The following is a 21,688-nucleotide window of genomic DNA, read 5'->3' as shown; positions in this document are numbered from 1 at the left end:
GCAAAGCTCGAAAGGATATGTAATGTTTACTCATGGATCTTTGCAATCACAGTAGGGTATTTTGATAAGAGAGATTTTTTTTTCACACTGACCGGATGTGACGTCACAAAAGTGCGATAAGCTATCGATGTTTAGGGCGCGTAATAGATGGGATCTTAGACGATTTTCTCGAGGGCGCGGATCGTTTATAGAACTCTTACGAAGGCTCAATCATCGCGCCGCATTAACCTCTATTATCCTCTATTTTCGGACCCTCAAGTAAAACGATATCTGGAGTAATGCAGGACACGCTATTAGCACGGGGCTGTGTGTAACAGATATAAGGAATGCGGTATTTAAGACAGCCGCGGCTGGCACCCTCTTACCTTCTCTGATAGGTGCTTACTCTGGTTTTTAGATAGCTCCGTCGATAGTGCGGGAATGCTGGATCAGGAGATTTCTATCGACAGAGATTGTGCACGGCGTCTGGGCACATTTATTGTCCCCTCTTCGGGAGCAATACACTCTTTTTTTATAAGAATGTCTAATTTTCAGTTCTTATTTTTGGAGCATTTTAAGGATGGATATGTTCTTAACGATGTTCTTACATTTGAGTGTATATAAGAATATAAACCCGATGAATTATTAGAAAGAGAATTACACTTATGATCAATAGCAATGATAACGTTTAAGGTTGTTACTATTAGCACAATTTGATTCTGCATTTTAGAACGCATCAGGACTAAAAAAGTTTTGTTTCTGCTGAGCCTCGGCTTGTTCTTAGCATGTTCTTAAAATTTGGTTAAATCTCAGGCTGGACGTTCTTATAAAAAAAAGGTTCTTAAACAAGTGTATGCGAAGGCGCATAGGCGAAGTACATATCACAACTACTCTATAGGCAGAGGTTTTCATAATAATGCGAATTTTGTGATTTCCTATCGCCTGCAAATCTCTTCGAGAGAAAAATTTCGCGCAAACTTGTTTGACTTTTTTATGCAGACTGATATGATTTTGCTCTCGAGACTTCTGATGTACTTTGCGTGTTATTTTTTTTTTCTTGCGCACCTCCAATTTAGCGAAAATAAAGAGTTCCGGCAGACGCCTTCGGCCCTCCGCAGACACGTCAATTTGTCACGCATTGATGCGTTTGGGAGAGGCTCTCAACTCATAACGCGAAGGGAGTAACCCGCATCGCACCACTCTCAGACAATTTTTATTGAACAGCCGGTGCTCACAAAAAAAAAAGACTTCGAGCCTCTGGTATGGCGACGCTTTTCCTTAACAAAAAGATAAAGGTTTTCTTTCTGATCGGAACCGAAAATGCCGACACACCATAGGTTTTCAGTAAACCCGTAATGAAAGCGTGAATAGGTGAACAGGAGGTTTTGTCTATACAATATTCGTTTACCATTTTTCAACTTATAGGTATTCGCAAAACCCAATTTCTATGTATTTTTCTCCCAGTACATATGCTGGCGTTTGCGACTTTGTCGCTCGCCGCTCGCCCTCTCGGTCGATGCGACCTCACTCGCTTTGGGACTGTGAGAGAGCGACTTAGAGCAAGTTTACTTAGTAAATCAGCAAAAATGAAGGTTATTTGGATCGTCCTTGGGTTTTCGTGTAGCGGGTATAGTGATTACCGAATTCTTCTGAGACTCGTAACCCTGGCCCACCATCGAAATGTTGACGGACATGGTACGCAAGCCTTCCTGGCACATTTCCCAGTTTCCTGCTACATGCTGACCTCAGGTATTCGGTGACGACAAGAGATGCTCCGAATACCTACCATGTGCGTCATTTTTGCTGATTCACTAAGTAGACTTGGTGATGATGGACCATCGCTAAATGACAGCTTCCATTGTCGAGATCATGTTATTTAAGAGCTACCGAAAGGTTCGCTGGATTCGGTCATTAATTTCCGGGGGGTGCTGGCAAATATGTAGGGGGGCTACGTTTTTTTTGGGCGTGTTTTTAGGGGGGTCACATTTTTTGGGCGTCGAATTTAAGTCCTATTTTAATGTAATACTGAGCAAGAGAGTCATTGTTGAAATTAAATTTTATTCACTTCACAATGTTTCCTACTATTGTATATCTAGTTCCATATTGTTCAGGTACCAATCTTGTCTTTATATAAATAAATTTTGAGAAACCCTCTCATGGTTGAAAGACAATAAAGCTGCCCGTTCAAATCAGTTAAACAAAAAGAATACTGGCAAAACCTAGACTAAAATGTCTTCGTTAAAATTGTCTACCACACCAGTTATGTTGTTTATCTCTGTGCCCTGTCTTAGCTAGCGAAAGTGAAGGTCCATACTTAAATTAAAGAGGACGAAATTGCCACGCTAGCTGATCTATATTTTAGTAAAGGTTATATTCAGCTACACTCAGTATGTATATCAAGTCTCTGTGGTTTGATTGAATATAAAAATATGGAGGTGGTGGCGGAGGGGGGGGGGGGGGGTGCAAATTTTTGGGCGTCCGGTCTAGGGGGGGGGGGGGGGGGAGGTCACGATTTTTTGGGCTTGGATTTGAGGGGGGGGATTTTTGAGCCCAGGATTTTGCAAAATTGTCGGCCCACCCCCCTCCCCCAGTAATTAATGACCGCTCCTTAAAGTGTGAAGACCCTGCTACTTTAACCCGCACCCCCACACATCACCTCTACCTCTGTCGGCATCACAGCTGTGCTTTGATGCCAACGAGTTCCCAATAGCAAATCATATCCTCTTCTTCCCTTGCGTTTTGTCCATATACCAATTCTGTTATAATTTTCAGGGTACAATCATCAGTTCATTGCATTTCCTACTTCCTGATGAAATCATAATTTAGCGGAAAAATGCAGACCTGTAAACTGGATCGTGTTGACTTTCGTGGTTAATCCGTGCGTTCTTGTGAACCAACACAAAAAGCACTAATTAATAACATGTCAGCTTTTGAACACCTTATTAGATCCAAACAGCGCGTCCAATTTTCCAAATATCTTTGTACAAAATGTTCGGGCTTTGAAAATGCTTCCGCTATCGCTGACAGCATAATTCTCATGCGAGAGTCGCACTATTGCCATTGGAGATTGAACACGTAAAAAAAACTGTTTTTTTCTTCATCCGTTTGAGCTCCGACCACTCTATTATTGGAAACTCAGATCGAAAACCGAAACGAATTTTATCTCAAATGACGACAGCTTGCGCTCAACGCTGGTGTTTATTTCGTGTGACCGCGTGAGGTACATTTGCTGCAAAATTGCTGTGACATTTTTTTACTTAATTATGGACGTTACTGGAAAAAAAAATCAAGTGTGATTATTCTCAGATTGATTGTCATCCTACAAGGAGCCTCAAGCATTATTTGGATAGTCTCTCGTCGACGATTTCTTTCAGTTTGTGCTTATACCATCGCGTGAATGTCATAAAACGCAGGCGAGATACGGCGACGTAACAAGAGCATGTTTTCACAGTTTCTAATTGGTATATCAGGCGAAAAAACACAGTAACAGATGCAGTCACAATAACACACGTACTGTTATAACACATTAACACCTGTAGTCAAAACACAGTAACACATGTAGCCATAACACACACACATACAGTTATAACACAGTAACAAATACAGTTATAACACAGTAACACATGTAGCCATAACACAGTAACATATGCAGTCATAACACAGTAGCACATATACAGTCATAACACATTTACACACAATATACAGTCATAACACAGTAACACATAAAGTCATAGCACATTAGCACATAAAGTTATCACACAGTAACGCATACAGTCACAATAACACATTAACACACATACTGTCATAACGCAGTAACGCATGTAGTCATACCACAGTAACGCATGTAGTCATACCACAGTAACACATATAGTTATAACGCAGTAACACCTAGTCATACCATAGTAACACATGTGTACTTGTACACAAAAAGTGTACAAGTACAGTTCACCTTTCCTATACCAATACTATTGCAGGTCCGTACCCAGGGAGGGGGGAGGGGGTGCGGACACCCCCCACAACGGTCGAAGGTCCACTTTCGGTTACCAATGGACGTGCTATCACTCTAGTACGTATCCAAATCCGTAAATAAACGTCCCGTGAAGATACTGCAAAGGCATAAAAAATCCCTTTATGTTCTTTCGGGGGTGGGCAGATTTTTATTAGAGAACTCATTCCCTCCCCCCCCCTCCGGAAAAATTAGGTCCACTTTTTCGGATTTCGAACCACCCCCTCCCCCCAAGAAAAATCCTGGGTACGGGCCTGTATTGCCCGGCTATTCTACATGTTGTTAAGCCCGTATACATCTTCATTGGTTTAGGTGTCGATAAAGAGTATGAATCATGCTATTCCTTCCATGATGACATCATGACATGGCCTCTCGGCCGATAACAATGCTTGGTTGCTGGCGGCGATTCGGTTGTCATGGAGACAAAAGAGGAGTGGGCGTTTATCAAGGAGCAAATTCAAACCAGAACGGTCCCAGAAGGGTCAAACGAGTCGTTCATTGGGATGGAGATTCCTGAGAATTGGAAGAAAGGAGAGCATTTAAAGTGGAAAAACGGAGCAAATTTTACCCTCAAAGACAATAGGCAACCAAGCAAGTCAAATGCGAAGGAAGGAGAGCAGCGTACTTCAAGCGTGTTGATATCACGAGATTACATATTCAAAGGATCTCTGAATTCTATAAGATATGATTTACAGTGGCGCGCCGCGCTCCCTGTGTGCCCGATCTCCGCGACGCTCTGGGTCCCCGAGGATGGGACGTGTGCCGCGATGTATCAGCCCAACTACAGCAACCCTTACGACTGAAAGGATAGCAGCTTCACAATCAACACCGTCATCTTCAGCAACAGCAACAACAACAGAAACTTCAGCAATAACAACAACAGAAACAACCGCAGAAACTTCAGCAATAACAACAACAGAAACAACCGCAGAAACTTCAGCAATAACAACAACAGAAACAACCGCAGAAACTTCAGCAATAACAACAACAGAAACAACCGCAGAAACTTCAGCAATAACAACAACAGAAACAACCGCAGAAACTTCAGCAATAACAACAACAGAAACAACCGAAGAAACTTCAGCAATAACAACAACAGAAACAACCGCAGAAACTTCAGCAATAACAACAACAGAAACAACCGCAGAAACTTCAGCAATAACAACAACAGAAACAACCGCAGAAACTTCAGCAATAACAACAACAGAAACAACCGCAGAAACTTCAGCAATAACAACAACAGAAACAACCGCAGAAACTTCAGCAATAACAACAACAGAAACAACCGCAGAAACTTCAGCAATAACAACAACAGAAACAACCGCAGAAACTTCAGCAATAACAACAACAGAAAAAACAACAACTAGTAGGCGTGTAACATCCGCGATTCCTTGTGTTATTTCAGGAATTAATTTAATAATCCAACTCACAAAAGCCTCCTTTTTCTGTTCTACAAACTCACATGGAAAAAAACACCCCACAATGCATTTCAAACGGGTCGATCCAGGGGCGCGCGGCCGAAACCGCCACAGGTGGCCCCTACAGACGTACAAGTACCCAGATGGTCAAGGCTTTCTTAACAACCAAATAATCAACCACACTGCCTATCACTATCACAAGTAGGTGGACTATAGAAGTTATAGTCGGGGGGAAATAGCGGGGGAGAAATTATGGGACGGAGCAGGGGGAAGGGAGAGTTGAGGGAGGGGAGGGCTACGAATGATGCGATATTGTAGTCATAAGTCAACAAAAAATTTTTTGTTTATCTCCTACCTCATTTTTTGTATCTCAAAGGTCCTGTCAGCTCTACTGCAAAGTTGTGAAATAAACCATTGATTGGTCGATTGATTGTTTACGCGATTGATTGATTGATGTCTCCGTTTCACACAGAGGTGCATCTGTCCTGTTATCTTGCGTGACATGTCACTCTGTCTCTAGTACCGCCACCTGTCTGTCAATCATCGGTGTCCTCGTGGTCGCCAACCTGCTTAATTCTTATTTTTTATATTATAAAAAGACAAGGTAACAATAATAAAGCTCATATTTACATCCAATGAACTATATATACACGGTCTCCATGAACTGTGAATACGATAAATGTGCGTGATCCTATTTCTTGTTGAGAGAAAAGCACAACACGGAACCGGGGTAATAAGTCAGGTAACATGAGACGAACAATTTTCCATGCACAGGGCCGTACCAGTGGGTGCCCCCCCCCCCCCCCCCCCCCAATGTTTAAAAAAAATACAAGGAAATGAACAGTAGGGGCTGGTACAGGGGAGATGGGTTGGGTGGATATCCACCCCCCTTTTTGAGTAAAAAAATATATAGAAAATTCACTTTGTTTTAAGAAACTAAGAAGAAGGTACTGTCCATGTGCCATCGCCTGCTTGACTTTGCTGACGCAACAAATTCAGCTTGAAATATTGTCATTATCTATGTGACCTACCAAGAACAACTGGATTGGTTACAGGCCGCCTATTCGGTCATTATCAGGATAGAAATGCTTATGAAGATACACCCGGCGTAACAAATTGATGATCCAAAGGAAGACGTCAGCCATAATCTGCCTCAGGGGGGTGGGGACCGGGATCACGCAGAGCTTTCATGCAAGACGTCACACTACCAGTCACTGCACTTGTATGGAAACGTTGGAAGACAGAGCGGGAGAAGTGTGGAGTATAGTGTGTGATAAACAGAGTTTTAATAAAAAAAACATCTTAGCAATAATACAAATCATCTTTGGCTTGCTTTTGCTAACATACGAACTAAGGAATCGAATATTTGAAAGCACACCAGTAGGAAAGATGCAATTACTTAAGTAGAGGTTAGACCCAAACGACACTATTGAACACCAATAACAAAGATGCAATCATTTAAGTAGAGGTTAGACCCAAACGACACTATTGAACACCAATAACAAAGATGCAATCATTTAAGTAGAGGCTATACTAGCCAACATCACTATACATGACACGAACGGTAACAGTTCATGAGTGCGTATCTGGTTCGTCACTTACGCCAAAGCAATATATTTGTTATTTAGAACATTTATATCAAGAATAAAATCATAAAGAATGTTAACGTTCTGTTTTCTTTATTTAAATCAATGTCAGAAAGACAAGCCATAAATCAACAAGAGGTTCGAATAGTATATTGTACGCCTCTCTGAAACGGAGTAGTTGCTCAGATGTTTGAACTTTTTCTTTTCCTCCGAAAAAGAGCCTACGCTAGATGCGTACAACATACAAGTCTACACCACGCCTACGCTGACCACCTCGCGTACAATATACAAGTCTACACCACGCCTACGCTGACCACCTCGCGTACAATATACAAGTCTACACCACGCCTACGCTGACCACCTCGCGTACAATATACAAGTCTACGCCACGCCTACGCTGACCACCTCGCGTACAATATACAAGTCTACGCCACGCCTACGCTGACCATCTCGCGTACAATATACAAGTCTACGCCACGCCTACAGACCACCTCGCGTACAATATACAAGTCTACGCCACGCCTACGCCGACCACCTCGCGTACAATATACAAGTCTACACCACGCCTACAGACAACCTCGCGTACAATATACAAGTCTACGCCACGCCTACAAACCATCTCGCGTACTATATACAAGTCTACACTGACCACCTCGGTTTTCTACATTTTGTCTGTAGTCTTTCTAGTTATAACACAATGTCAAGAAAGGTCATTTAGACGACCCTCGAGACCCCTTACTATAATTCTTTCTAAGATTGGGGTGGGGGGCACAATACAGAAACATAAAGAAAATATTAGGGGGCACAGCCACGCCCCTACTGGTCATTTCTATATATTTTTTAAAATATTGCCCTATCCCCCGGTACGGCCATGTTTCTTGGTATACCGGCTCGTCTTACGTGTCACGTGTCATAAGTTTTCTCAAGATCAACGACATTTGTAACAAGGTGTAACATTTTTTATATAACATGCATAGGTTTGTTTTTAGTTATTTTCTATTTGCTGTTGTTGTTTTCCCGGCTTGACACAATGCTGAGGATTTATAGACGCACGACCAAAAATCTACTAGCGCAAATGCGAACCGATGTATTTTAGCTTGAAATGGCGCTAAAATATCTAGTACACTGATAGTCGGACAAATGATGGTAACGATGAGCCATTGTGTTCCTAAGAAATGAATCTGCACACCCACCCGTGTGAGGCCCACGAGGAGACAAGACTACGCATCAAGTACTTAAAAATCTCCTATTTTTTTTCCTATTCTATAATTTCTTTTTATAATTCCATTTATTTTTTTGCTGAGCTTTGTGTCAGAATTTTTTAAATATTAGTCCCGGATACCTGTGTTGTTCCTGCGCCGGTCATGTGATTCTTACATGTAGACTGGGTTCGATAGCGAAAGTCGCCATTTTCTTCGAGGAGCAACAAGACCAAAATGGCCGAGACTTCGATGGTGTCATTCGGGGAGCTCTTCTTCAATGTTGACTCTGGTTATCTAGAGGGCTTGGTGAGGGGGTTTAAGTCTGGCGTTCTCACGCAGAGCGATTATTTGAATTTGGTACAATGTGAAACTCTCGAAGGTAAGAAAAAGCTCTTGATTTTTAGATTTTACTAGGATTTCTTCTAAACATCTTTCTGAGTAAGCTGGTGTAGCTTCCGTTCAATATATTATTCGTTTGTGTCGTACAGAATTGGCTGACTATTTTGATTTGGTCAGTTATTTTTGCCTCATTAGCTGTTTTAGTTCAAGCGATGAACGAAGCTCGGGTTTTAGCGGAATGTCACATGATGTCATCAATGTACATTATATCGCGTTTTGGCCTTCTGAGAATACTTTTATAACAAGAATTCACAAGAGAAGTTTGGTGTGCTTATAGAATTTATATAATCATAAAGAGAAAAAGCATAACAGGCCTCTGTCTTGATAGTTTGTCAAGTCTGTGGTTTATCCTATTGAGTATTTTGGTTTGAGATCACAACTTTTGTGTTTCGCATTAGAGAAGGTTAATCGGATACTCTTTTGTTATTGTTTCGAATTGAAAATAGAATGGTTCATATGATTGAAGTATGATACTTTATTAATGATATTTCACTGAAAGTACCTCAGTCACTAGCTTGAATAAGCCAGTGGATTCTTTTAGTGACTCAGTATTTACCCTGGTTCCAGAGCCTCAAACGTCTCTCTGTTTAGTGGCCAGTGAGGTTGAGATGAAGCTCTGGCCTCTCGCTATTTTTGACTTCTGCTAGGTTCAGAATCTGAACTTGGTCGCTGATTGGCCAATTGACACGTGGTCATGGAAACCAAGAAATTCTGACAGTTGGCAACTACTCTTAAGCCAAATAATAGCACAGGTTTTTTGACAAATTTCAAATCGAACAAGGAAAGAAAATCAGAATCACCCCTCTCAATAAAACGCTCAAAATACCACACAAGGGAGAGAGATCAGCAAACACAGCTCAAGACACAAATAGATACCTTTATTCTGATCCTCCAGGTTCTTTTCCATGGCCTCAAAACACAATGTCCACTCCTTGAAGGCTTGTAAAACCACGAAGATGCCTTTGCGGATTGCAAAGCATTCTGGGAGATCCAGGGAAAAATTCACGAGGGGAGGGCCAGTCAACACTCCTCTCCCCAAAGTCAGATGGTTTTTTAAAAGTCTTTTCACCCCGAAGCCAAACAAATCAATTCCAGGTCATACAGACCCAGAATAGAAGTGTAAACAATTTTCAATTGAATCAATTTGGTTTCAGAAAAGACAACATTTAGGAGAGCTGTGGTGATTCATTAGAAAATTATTTTCTCATCCAGGAAAAGCCAAACAAGAAAAAAAATCATCATGAATCCACCTTTGCTTGCAAATATCCATAAGCAAAGCACTCAATTATGCCCCAAAAGACTTCATGATGTCCTAATATGCTCATAGCTGTATTTTTGTTGAAAAATACAAGCAACCATCAACTTGTGCTGGCTTCAGCACAACGACGAGGGATTAAAAGTGGGGACCGCAAAGCACTGTTGGAAAGCTTGGATACCTCTGACTAGGTGCAGCTGTGTTTGACTTTGACGGGCTGTATAAAACTCAGAATAGGGGGGGAGGTATCTGTTTTCAGTCTGTTTTTTTGTAAATTCAGCTCCAAAAAAGCCAGGAGTCAATGGGTTAACTAAGTTTCTTAATCTATTAAAGTTATCTGAGTCAATTATGGAAACTAACTACTGTACTAAATCGCTATGGTGTTATGAATAAGTACCAGATTTCTATATAGATAAACCGATGATAAAAGCTTAACACATTGACCCCTCAACCGGCCTGTACCGGCTTTGGGATTAAAAGCTTGGATACTGCTGACTAGGTGCAGCTGTGTTTGACTTTGACGGGCTGTATAAAACTCAGAATAGGGGGGGAGGTATCTGTTTTTAGTCTGTTTTTTGTAAATTCAGCTAAAAAATAGCCAGGAGTCAATGGGTTAAGAAGCTATTTGCACAACACAATTTATCGTAAAGAGTTTGTGAACATTGTTTAAGTCGATAACTTGAGATTAATATAGTGTCTGCAATTTTTGAGAGTCCTTTCTTTTGCCAAATTATAAACCGAATGGCTCACGACCATTTCCTTTCAAACAAAACAACCAATCAAAATTAGCAGACACGATTTTGGTGTTTGTTATGTGCTGATTGATATTCTGTGTTTGAGCCGGTTTCACGTGGTAACCCTGTGGTCCTATAACTCGATATGTAAACACCACTTGTTTTGTCAGTTTTTGGGGCGCGCTTCATACCATATAAACAAATCACTAAATGTAGGTATATGGTAGTATTCTACATTTTTCCAGCTTTAAAAGAATATATTATTCGCAATATTTCGTTAAATATTCACCCATCAAGACGCATTCTACGAGAGCTGGTCGACGACCCTTTCCACTATCCTTAATACAAGTTTTGGGAATGCATATTTAGTCAATTAGTATTTTGCATTCTAACTCAAGGGGAGGGGTTGAGGTTGGGATAGTGGTTGAATGTCCTGTATGAGTGTGAATTGTATATCAGAAGATCTTGTTTAACGAGTTATCTTTCGCAGATTTGAAGCTCCATCTTCAGAGCACAGATTACGGTAACTTCCTTGCTAACGAAGCAGGACCTCTGTCTGTCTCTGTGATTGACGACAGACTGAGAGAGAAGCTTGTGGAAGAGTTCAGACACTTGAGAAATCAGGCGCTTGAACCACTGGCAACTTTCATGGATTTCATTACGTAAGTATATAACAGTCCTGTGGGTACCTAAATACCAAAAAGGAAATGCCTACAGCACACGGTATTCCCAGGCGGTCACCCATCCAAGTACTAACCGCGTCCTACTGAGCTTCAAATGGATGGATTACAATCAAGTAATCCGAGTTCCCTTTCTGCCATCCAAACATGTCATTAATGTGAACAACCACAGGGTGTACAGGTAGCGTCCAAACAATTGCATTTTTATATAGATTTTTAAAATGCAACCAAAAAATATAAGTAAAGTTGAAAACTGGCAACCAACAAAGATCTTAAAGTGAAGCTCTCTTGATTAATGCAATGATAGAAAAAATCAACTGGATATCACAGCTACAAAAAGCAGCTAAAATAGGAAAGGTCTCCTCAATTCCCTGCTTATGATGCATATAAAACATGTCATTTATTTATGTTATTTATTTTGATTTGATTTGACCTTAGGTATAGTTATATGATTGACAACATCATTTTACTCATCACCGGCACCCTGCATCAGCGCCCGATCCAGGAACTGATCCCAAAGTGTCACCCTCTTGGTAGCTTTGAGGAGATGGCTTCCATTAACATAGCATCGACACCCGCTGACCTCTATAATGCTGTCATGATAGACACTCCACTGGGTAAGGAGGCCACTGGTGCATCAGGAGGGTCTTGGGGGGGTGTTCCCCTTTGGGTAAACATTTTTGACGTTATAATATGTCTACATAAGACTACAGACAAGCTGTAGAAAAACTAGATGTTCTGGGTGTGGGCGTAGTGGAGAAAAATATGTTGAATGCCTCTGTGAAACAGAGTTGTTGCACTGATGTTTCGAGTGTTAGCTCTTTGTTGAGGCAAAAGAAACTTAAACACAAGGTTCTGCTATAAAAGGGAAAGCTCTTCCCACCCTCGGGCTCAAGAACAATCAGTTATTAAACAGCTGTCAATGAATCAACATGTCAGGACCTTGCTCTGAGTGCTAAACTCAAATTTCATATTCTAAACCAAAATAAATATCATTCCTAGAGTTGTCCACCTAAAATGTTTCTATCGTAAAATAATGCTATACCAAGCTGTGTGCGCTCTAAAATAATAGCATTTTCATCACAGCATGAGAATAATTTATGCAGATGGGCTATATTATGGATAGTGCAAAATTTAAAATTTTGCACAGAAAACATGAGTGGACATTAAATCACTAATTCATCAATCTCTTTATACAACTGTCTTGTTACCTGTGCAAAAATAGTTTTATTTCAACTTATAATTTGTGACTGATAGCGTAGCATTGTTCTGATTATAAATTGCAAATTTGAGCCCAGGGTTGGGAGGAGCTTTCCCTTTTATAGCGGAATCTTCTGGGGGAATGGATGGAATTTATAGTATAGTGTGCGAACAATATGTGGTAGGGTGGATGGGTCAGGCATTTATTTGAATTTGGATGTTTTTTTTAACACATTGTACACTTCTATCAAGTATACTCCACATGAATAATAATGTTTTCTTGTGATTTTCCTTCAGCTCCCTTTTTTGTGGAGTGCATCTCAGAGCAAGATTTGGACGAGATGAACATTGAGATTATCAGGAACACTCTGTACAAGGTACATATTACATCTTTATCATACTTCTCTACACAGTGCATCCTTGTTATAATGTACATATTACATCATTATCGTGTTTCTACACAGTGCATCCTTGTTTTAATGTACATAGTGCATCTTTAATATACTACATAGCTGTCAACCCAACTTGGACAGAAATTTTGGAAATCAGGTGAAATACAGTAAATATGTGAAAAATCCAAGAGAATCAGTGCGGGTGAATACAGAGAATGTATGAACATTCTTACACAAATTAAGCTTGTGATGAGGTCCAAAATCTTGTGACACGCCTAATGTGGTTTAATAGACATGTTGTAGATAGTGCTGTTTGTAAAGTTATTCTCAATTGATTGTTAGGCCTACCTGGAGGGATTCTATAAATTCTGCTCTGAGCTAGGGGGAGCAACAGCTGATGTGATGTGCCCAATACTTCAGGTGAGTGCATGACCACGCCAATAGTCAGGAGAATGGGTGCCTGGAAACCACCCAACTAAATCTTAAGCTTAAAACCACAATTTAAAACGAGCCCTCACCTTCCACACAAACGGTATTATCTCGTCACTTTAAAAAACCGCAAAGAAAAGGCTTGTTCGCAACCATATTTCCAGAGGGGGGTGGGGGGAATTTTTTTTGGACCCCCTGGAACAGAGGGGGGGAGTATGGATGTTTTCTGGAATTACACAATAGATGTATTCTATTGAGTGTTCTGGTCCGAGATCACAACACAGGTTTAAAGAAGCAATCAATCAACCTGTTGGGCTATAATCATATTCTAGGTTCTGGTTAGAGTATATGGGATAACCAGTCTGAAAATTATCAACACCATGTTTTTTTTGAACCAGAATGCTGTTTTTGAACTACTCAAATCAGGATGATTTTGAGAACATAAAAAAAAAGAAGAAAAATGAGTATTAAAAGTATTTGTTCACATGTGCCATTTTTTTTTAGTTTGAAGCTGATAGGAGGGCCTTTATCATCACCATCAACTCATTCGGCACAGAACTTAGCAAAGATGATCGGCAGAAGCTGTTTCCACAGTGTGGCAAGCTGTACCCAGATGGCCTGTCAAGACTTTCCAAAGCAGATGACTACGACCAGGTCCGAGCAATTGCAGATTATTACTCGGTAAGTGCTTACAAAGCTCTAGCTTAACAAGTCATTTCAATATTTAAAACTAAAACATAACAAAGCAGTTGAAAAAGCATTTCTAATCTCTATTTTAAACCAGGGGCAAAACAAACTCGTAATAAAATACAACAGGGTAGGAAGCTCCACACCCTGGCAAACACACCTTCGACTCTTCAAGGCAACTTTTTCGGCAGAAAACAGACAGCTTTTCCCTTCAAAATCCTACATGCCATAGAAGAATAGTTTCTAAACACATCTTTCGAAGAAAATAATCCAAAAGACCAGAATTTCCCTGCAATTTTTCTCTGCAAAGTTGAAATTCATCGTTCTTCCAGGGTACTGACAAACTGTTGGTCCCCTGAGCGTGGTCAGGGCCTGGACACAATAAAAATACAATGGAATGCCATGGCAACCGCTGAGACCATTGTATTCTGTATTGTGTCCAGGCAAAAGTTGTGTTTGCCAGGGCGTGGAGCTTCCTACCCCGTTGTATTTTATTACAAGTGGGGAGGAGGTGAACCAAGATGAGGAAGGAAAATCGCCTAAACTGTTATGAATCACAGCTTAAACTGAACCAGATCAATCTACAACAACAACTACAATAAATTGGCTTTATAACAGATATATTCAGTACACAAATTAAAGAAAATATTCAATACACGAACATTTCGTCTGGTTTGCCCGTGCTATAACATGAGTACACATGATTTTTTTTCAAATTGTGTCCTTTGTTGGCTGAAGTGTGTTGATCCAACTAGCATGACAATGTTGTTTAGTTTTTGTTGTATTGAAAACTCTCATTTCTTCAAAATGCAATTTTCCCTTTATTACTTGATACTTTATACATAGAATTGAGCTGGTTTAGTTGTGGGATGGATTGAAATTCACTGTGATTAAAGCAGATTTAATTCACTACTGAGATAAACATCTCATTAGCCTAGGGTTTCATAGCCTACAAAAGAACATAATTATGTAGTTTGCAAATTCAATGGGACCAAGCAGTCAACATTGTTTTTTGGGTAATATTCTCCTGTGACAAGTAAACCTTGCAAAATTCAGTGATGTTTTGTTTTGATTTCATTTGTTCTCTATTTCAGGATTACAAAGTTCTGTTTGAAGGGTCTGGTACAGGTCCAGGGGAGAAAACCCTAGAGGACAAATTCTTTGAGCATGAGGTACGACTGTGTGAATGTGCAGTGGAACCCTGAATTTCAATCTGCTTAATCACTAGGAACTATTAACTTTTAGCCAAATTCGTTGTTGTGCGACCTCCAAGAATCGAAAAATTCCTTTCTTCGCTTGGGAATAGCTCGTAGTCAATCAAACCAAACAATCAAAACCAAACTGCCCCCAAAGCTTGTCTCTGACTACGCGCTATTCCCAAACGAGACAAGGATTTTGGATTTGCCGAGGTCGCGCAACAATGGATTTGGCTGTAATGGGACTCAATTGTAAAATGTTCAACAATTCTAGCCACCAGCTAGTCCTTTTTGTGTTTGTCCCATGATCTCAAAATGTTTTATTGTTATGATTTATTATTTTTTTCTACTTGATTTTCAGGTCAAGCTCAACATGCTAGCATTTCTTCAGCAGTTTCATTTTGGTGTTTTCTATGCATACGTCAAGCTAAAGGAGCAGGAATGTCGAAATATTGTCTGGATTGCAGAGTGCATCGCTCAGAAGAACAAATCAAAAATAGACAATTATATCCCAATATTTTAAATGATCATAAAATAGAATTTGATTGAATTATCTCCCACACAAGTGTATACAGATCATATGACCATTCATATGATTAACTGAGATCATAATAGGATTATTTCAGTCTAATAATTTCTCTCGCCAAGGAAATGTTACAAAATCCTTGGCACTAGAAAAGTTAAAACACACTCTTTGCGGCATAAAGAATTCACATACAGTTCAAGTATGTCTTGTCAAACGTTCGTGTTTATTGGGCTACTTATGATTATGAATTATGTCTGACAAAACTCTTGGCACAGTAGAGCTCAAAGACATTGGACCCTTACAGCAGGAGCATAGAACTGACATACACCTATTTCAAATAACGTTGTCAGTAGCAAACGGCAAATGACGATTGTCAAATGGTAGTTCTTCTATCAAAAAATGCCATGGAACTTGTCTATTTTCTACTGACTGTAGAAACACGCGGATAATTTCTGCGATTATATTACTTATCATCATTATTCTTACAAAAAATTATACCCATAAGCAGTTATTGGTCTTAGAACTGCCATTTGCCAATTGTCATTCGCCATTTGCACTGACAACGTTTATTGAAATAGGTGTATGTTCAATGGTCAGTAAGGCTCAGCAGAAGGGCTGTCATTTGCCCTTGTGTCAATATTTGTAATGCTGTTTTTTTAAACCTCTGGAACGAAAAAGTGATCTTTGTAATTATGGGACACTACTGTGTTATATTTGAGGAATGCAAATCCAGAACCCAGTGTAAATTTTTTGTTTCAAAGAATTTCGTCAAAAAGAAAAGATATGGCTTCACATCAACTAGTGTAAACTTGACTATGTAACAAATCATTTGATTATTGTATACAAATTACTAAGCATCATTCTCACTAGATGTAGGGTCAATACACATTAAGGGAAACAGGAATGTTCCGGTTGATCTGCCAAACACTATTAATCATTCCATTTGGGTAGAGGTACCAATGGTTGTTTGAAAATTTGTTCACAGCTCTTTGTGACTAAATTATATTTAGAGTAACTCCCCATTCTTTTTGTCTACCATGTATTGTAATCATCCTCGGGGACCCAGGGCGTACTGAGCGAAAACGAGCGCGGAGCGTAACGAGCGCGAGCCGGAAGCGGACGAGCGCGCCGCGCGGGAGGTAGGAGAAAAGGAAAGAAGAAAAAAACGTCTTTTCCCCTCTCTTCTTTCTCCCTCTTTCCCCCCCCGCGGCGCTCGTCTGGCGTTACGCTTGTCTACTCTCAGTACGCCCTGGGTCCCCGAGGATGTGTTGTGATAAGTCTTGTATGTTATAATCAGGGAAAGTCTAGAACAAAGAGAAGACAAATTCATGATATCCATTACCTATCTAGCCTCTTAATGTAAGCTGAAACAGGTTTATAAGGGGTTAAAAGTTTTATGGTCAAAATACACAATTATTTGTGAAAAAGCAAATAAAACAATTGCAGGCAAGCCGAAAAGTTTCATGAGAGTTGTCTTTATTAACCTTAGAAACAGTGTCGAAGCTAAGTAAAGAGAAAAAAGTGTTTGATACAGTGATGTGAAAATTCCAAGGTACCCCCATCTGAATCTCTTTAAATGTATGTTTATATTCATACAGAAGAGAGTAGTCATATTGGGTATTGCGGTATTGGCCCTTTTTAGTACGATATTGCGGCAACAGAGCAAAAACATGCGGTGATGCGGTATTTCAAAACACTGCGAGGATGCGAGATTTTGCTTTTTAAACTGTGGTATTGTGGTAAAAATAAAACGATTGCGGTGTTAATTAGACCTGCGGTGCGCGGGATGTACGGTATGATCTGCGTGAAACCTAGAAATGTCGGGGCGTCGTTCATGCTCTTCGAAACCTCGTCCTCCTATGCGGTATGCGATAATTCCGATTTTGTTCTGCGGTATTTTCACAGGTAGCCCAGGCTCACGGCGAGTGTAGGTTTATTACAGAGTTTGTTAGTCCAGACCTGGGACTCTCTTTGCGCTCGACATTCTGGCTCGCGTGAAAGAGGGTCCAGTATTTATTGCATGCGCATGCGCGAAAATACACCCCATATATGCGGTATGGCCTGGTTGCTTAGTTCAAGATGGCTGCGAAAGGGACGAGCGAGGGTTTATTTAAAAAATAATACGCTGATTTTGGTCGTGGGTATATATTTGATTGTCAATCTTTTCTGAGAACAGGACAGATGATAATTAGAGTCTGGAAAATATATCAATCAAAGAGCTTTTCCGTTTTCGTTATTTCTTACGCGCGCGCTTTTAGGCAATAGCGTCATTTCAGACGGATTTGTGGATTTGTTGAGCACTTTGGAATTTGGCGGTTGTCAGAGTTTGCAACCTTGTCGATTTTATATACAGAAGGCGACGGAAAAATTCGCAGCGGCTAAAACAGCTTAAAATGGCGAATAATGGCGAGTTTGAGTAGCAGCAACGTCAAGCTACTGTTTTATTTTCAAATCAGCATATTTATTTCAACGAGATTTGTCCGCTCATACAAACTCTGTACGCTCATACAAACTCTGTAATAAACCTACACTCGCCGTGAGCATGGGCTACCTGTGGTATTTCCGATTAACTCAGTGTGGGAAATGTTTCACTCAGGCTAGAGGTCAAAAGGCAAATTCTCAATTCGAGCAATGGAGTAAATGTTATTCAACACAGCCCTTCAATTTTGCTAACGAAATGCTTAACCTCCGAACTAAGTGAAGCATTTTCCACATTGAAGGCTTCTAGTCGCCCTACTCGCGGTGTGTTCTGGGAAATGCGATAATTGGAAGACTGGGACTAGTATAGTAGCGCGCGAAAAGATCTCAACATGGCGGACAACTCAGCAGGAAAACATTCAACAAGGAACGAGCGAGTGTGATAGATCGCTAAATCGTACTCCTTATATTGTGGAGAAATTATACGATAAATCTTGTGAAGCAGAGGATAGTTTTGCTAGAAGATGGATCCGTCCGAAGTCGAATTCTTGGCGGAACAGGAGTTGATTTCTATTCTGCCGAACTTTTCGGAGAAGAAAGTTTATCTTATTGGCGTGAGTAGGCACATCCAGCGATCTAGAAAATACGTGTATGGTATATTATTATTCTGATGGATTCATATTGTTCTCTTTGACTAGGGAGATATAGGACCATTCAATGCCTCCCTGCCCACAGATGTACCTTTGTGGGTCGCTCTGAACCTCAAACAAAGAAAGAAATGCAGAATCCAGGCACCAGAATGGATGGATGTAGGTAAGTGGAGGTTTGGAATTATTAGGGCCTTTTTAAAGCCAAAGTTTGGGATGAGGGGAATAAATCAAACAAAATGGCATGTTAAAATGGCATGTTTTACTCCTCTGTGAAAAAAGAGCTCTGCTTTGCCATCCCCTCCCCCCCCCCTGGGTCTGAAATTAAAAAAAAAAAGAGGAATGGTGACTTTGACAGTTTCACGAAGGGAGTGAATATGTTTGGAGATCAGTGTGTTGGTTTTAAATGTCACACAGATTACAGATTGTAATAGAAAATCAAGCCGATTCACAGATCTATGAAATAATAGACAGGTGTGTTTGTACATGCTTTTATTTGAATTTAATGAATTGAGGACCTCTTTCCACTCCCTGTGGTCCCACCATTTTGGGTCCTTTTCTGTGTGCTATATTCAGGCCCATAGCCAGGAGTGTTCAAAAGAGCCACCCCACTTGGCTGGAGGTCCACTCTAAGCTGCAAGCTAGGACAAGCTACCCAACAAAAAATGGTGTATTAAATGGGTAAACAACGCAACCCCCTGCTCAAAATCCTGGCTACGGACTGATATTTCACCTTTTGATCCCCTTTTTTCTAGAAAAACTGAGGACACTAAAGGAAGAGGAAAACAAAGAAGAGTATTTCACTAAGATGCCTTCTAAGTACTACATGGAAATGGCTTCATTACTTTTGAGCTGGTAGGCAATTCTGTCTTTTTGTCTGTGTTTTGGTCTGTCTGCACTTCCTCCATCTATCTCTCTCTAATTTTTTCTGTAAAAGTGGATTAATAATATTTCCCTTCTCTGTTCTCTCTTAACATTTAATGTGTGTGCTTTCCTCTCTACATGTTTTGCCCTCTTGTCTTGTGCCTGTCCTACTATCTACATGTTTTCCATCTCTGTCTTGTGCCTGTCCTACTATCTACATGTTTTGCCCTCTTGTCTTGTGCCTGTCCTACTATCTACATGTTTTCCATCTCTGTCTTGCTCCTGTCCCCACTACATGTTTTGCTGTCATGCTGGCTCCTCAAAGAGAGATCTATGTATTGCAGTGCTGCAGAGGATATACCACATGCTGACGAGGTCCGTACCCTGGTCAAAGATATCTGGGACTTGCGGGTAGCTAAACTAAGGAAATCTGTGGATTTGATGGTTGGACAGCAAGCTGTTCATGCTAGGGTATGAAAATATTTTTGATGTCGATAGTTTTGTTTTTGGGTGAAGCATTGACAAACTACCACTGGATATAGTGATTGCTATACTGTAATTGTGTGACTAACAATTTTGACTATATAGCAGGGCTCTCAGTCTTGGCCAACAGAGTTGAGTTAGACAACCAATATCTAATAACTTAAACAAGGACCCGCACTATTAAAGGGCTTAGCTCTGCCCCTTTTTGGCTGAATAAAATTCAAACTTCAAGATGACAACATGCCGAAACATTGCATCGGTAGTGAGACTTTCTTGTTGTGTTATCGTTAATAAATTGAACTAATTTTTACTGCACATTCCCTGCTCTTCTGGTGGGTTATTCATTTTTAGCCAAAAAAAGAATAAACCTAGCAAACGAGAAGAAAAACTCTTCAAAAGTTGAGTTTGAGTTGCGCTCCTTGTGGACAAACAAGACATGCTTCACTGAACTCCGGAGCTCAGCACAGTGTAGCAGTTTACTGACAACTAAGCCTTGCACAGTCCTTTATTGTGAGGGTCCTCATTTTTAATACAGATGTCTGATAAGGTGACTTGTTACCTAACCACTTAGGATGGCTGCCTAGTGGACAGTTAACTTTAGACTAGTTGGCCTAACATCTGTGTTATATATTTTTATGGGCTACCTGTGTTGTTTGACCATATTTCGAATGCCTCATGGCATGTGTCATGGGAATTCAGAAATAAATTGAGTTCCATTGTTCAGTTCAATGAACACATAGTGTTTTTCAATCACACACACAAAACACATTACAATCTAGATACCAAGGTGGATAGGGGGGGGTAAGCACCCCCCTGCCCCCCCAACCCAACACCCCGATACACTAACAAAACCTTATTCCAAAACATGTTGTATCCTTCGTTCACATCTTATTGCTTTCTCCTTTCAGCTGGATGACTTGACTTTGATGGAAATCAACACTATTCGCCCGTTACTGACAGAATCATTAAACCACATGCATAATCTGCGTTGTGTGGCTTCAGAGAACCCATCCACTGAATCATAGCACTCAAGTGCTTCTGTGTGAAGGGTACAGAATAGACATGCTAGAATTGCCAAGGGCTGGGGCATTGGCTGTGTAACATATTTTGGTTGAGGGGCTTCAGAGAACCCATCCACTGAATCATAGCACTAAAGTGCTTCTCTGTGTGAAGGGTACAGAATAGACATGCTAGAATTGCTAAGGGCTGGGGCATTGGCTGTGTAACATAAATAAAGTTCATCTCTCGTGTACATAGCTAGAAGTGCTTGGGAGATTGGCCATGTGGTATGTTTTGGTTTATGAGGCTTCAGGGGGGGAGGGATTGAATCCCCCTTCCATATTTTCAAGGTCCAAATGGGAGCCTTAGTGTAGTAATCTTGAAATTTGTCTCTAAGAGATTTTTATACCTTTTGCCTATAAAATTCCATGGGATATCTTAAATGTTTCTCCCATCTAGTATAAGGTGGCACAAGGCCACTGCTATCTGATCCCTAATTGTTTTTTTTTTTCTTGGAAGATAGCTCTGTAAATGGATAGAAAGGCAGCCCAATTGCAGATATGATCCACTACAGACTTTGGACCACAC

At 40.5% G+C, this 21,688-nt stretch overlaps 2 protein-coding genes across 2 annotated transcripts; both read left to right on the top strand.

Moving 5' to 3' along the window:
* The first annotated feature begins 8,370 nt into the window (after nt 1–8,370).
* On the top strand, nt 8,371–17,147 carry LOC5505156 (V-type proton ATPase subunit d 1). Its single transcript, XM_001625947.2, has 8 exons — nt 8,371–8,570; nt 11,070–11,241; nt 11,698–11,876; nt 12,757–12,836; nt 13,194–13,271; nt 13,785–13,961; nt 15,062–15,139; nt 15,525–17,147. The coding sequence occupies exons 1-8, from the start codon at nt 8,426–8,428 to the stop codon at nt 15,684–15,686; spliced, it is 1,071 nt and encodes a 356-aa protein (XP_001625997.2). The 5' UTR covers nt 8,371–8,425; the 3' UTR covers nt 15,687–17,147.
* Nucleotides 17,148–18,447: 1,300 nt separating this feature from the next.
* On the top strand, nt 18,448–21,353 carry LOC5505167 (DNA replication complex GINS protein PSF2). Its single transcript, XM_001625948.3, has 5 exons — nt 18,448–18,721; nt 18,806–18,920; nt 19,510–19,609; nt 19,963–20,089; nt 21,010–21,353. The coding sequence occupies exons 1-5, from the start codon at nt 18,632–18,634 to the stop codon at nt 21,124–21,126; spliced, it is 549 nt and encodes a 182-aa protein (XP_001625998.1). The 5' UTR covers nt 18,448–18,631; the 3' UTR covers nt 21,127–21,353.
* Nucleotides 21,354–21,688: the final 335 nt, after the last annotated feature.

The sequence above is a fragment of the Nematostella vectensis genome, chromosome 13, assembly GCF_932526225.1.
Source record: "Nematostella vectensis chromosome 13, jaNemVect1.1, whole genome shotgun sequence".
Lineage (NCBI taxonomy): Eukaryota > Metazoa > Cnidaria > Anthozoa > Actiniaria > Edwardsiidae > Nematostella > Nematostella vectensis.
This window is presented reverse-complemented; position numbering and strand designations above follow the sequence as displayed.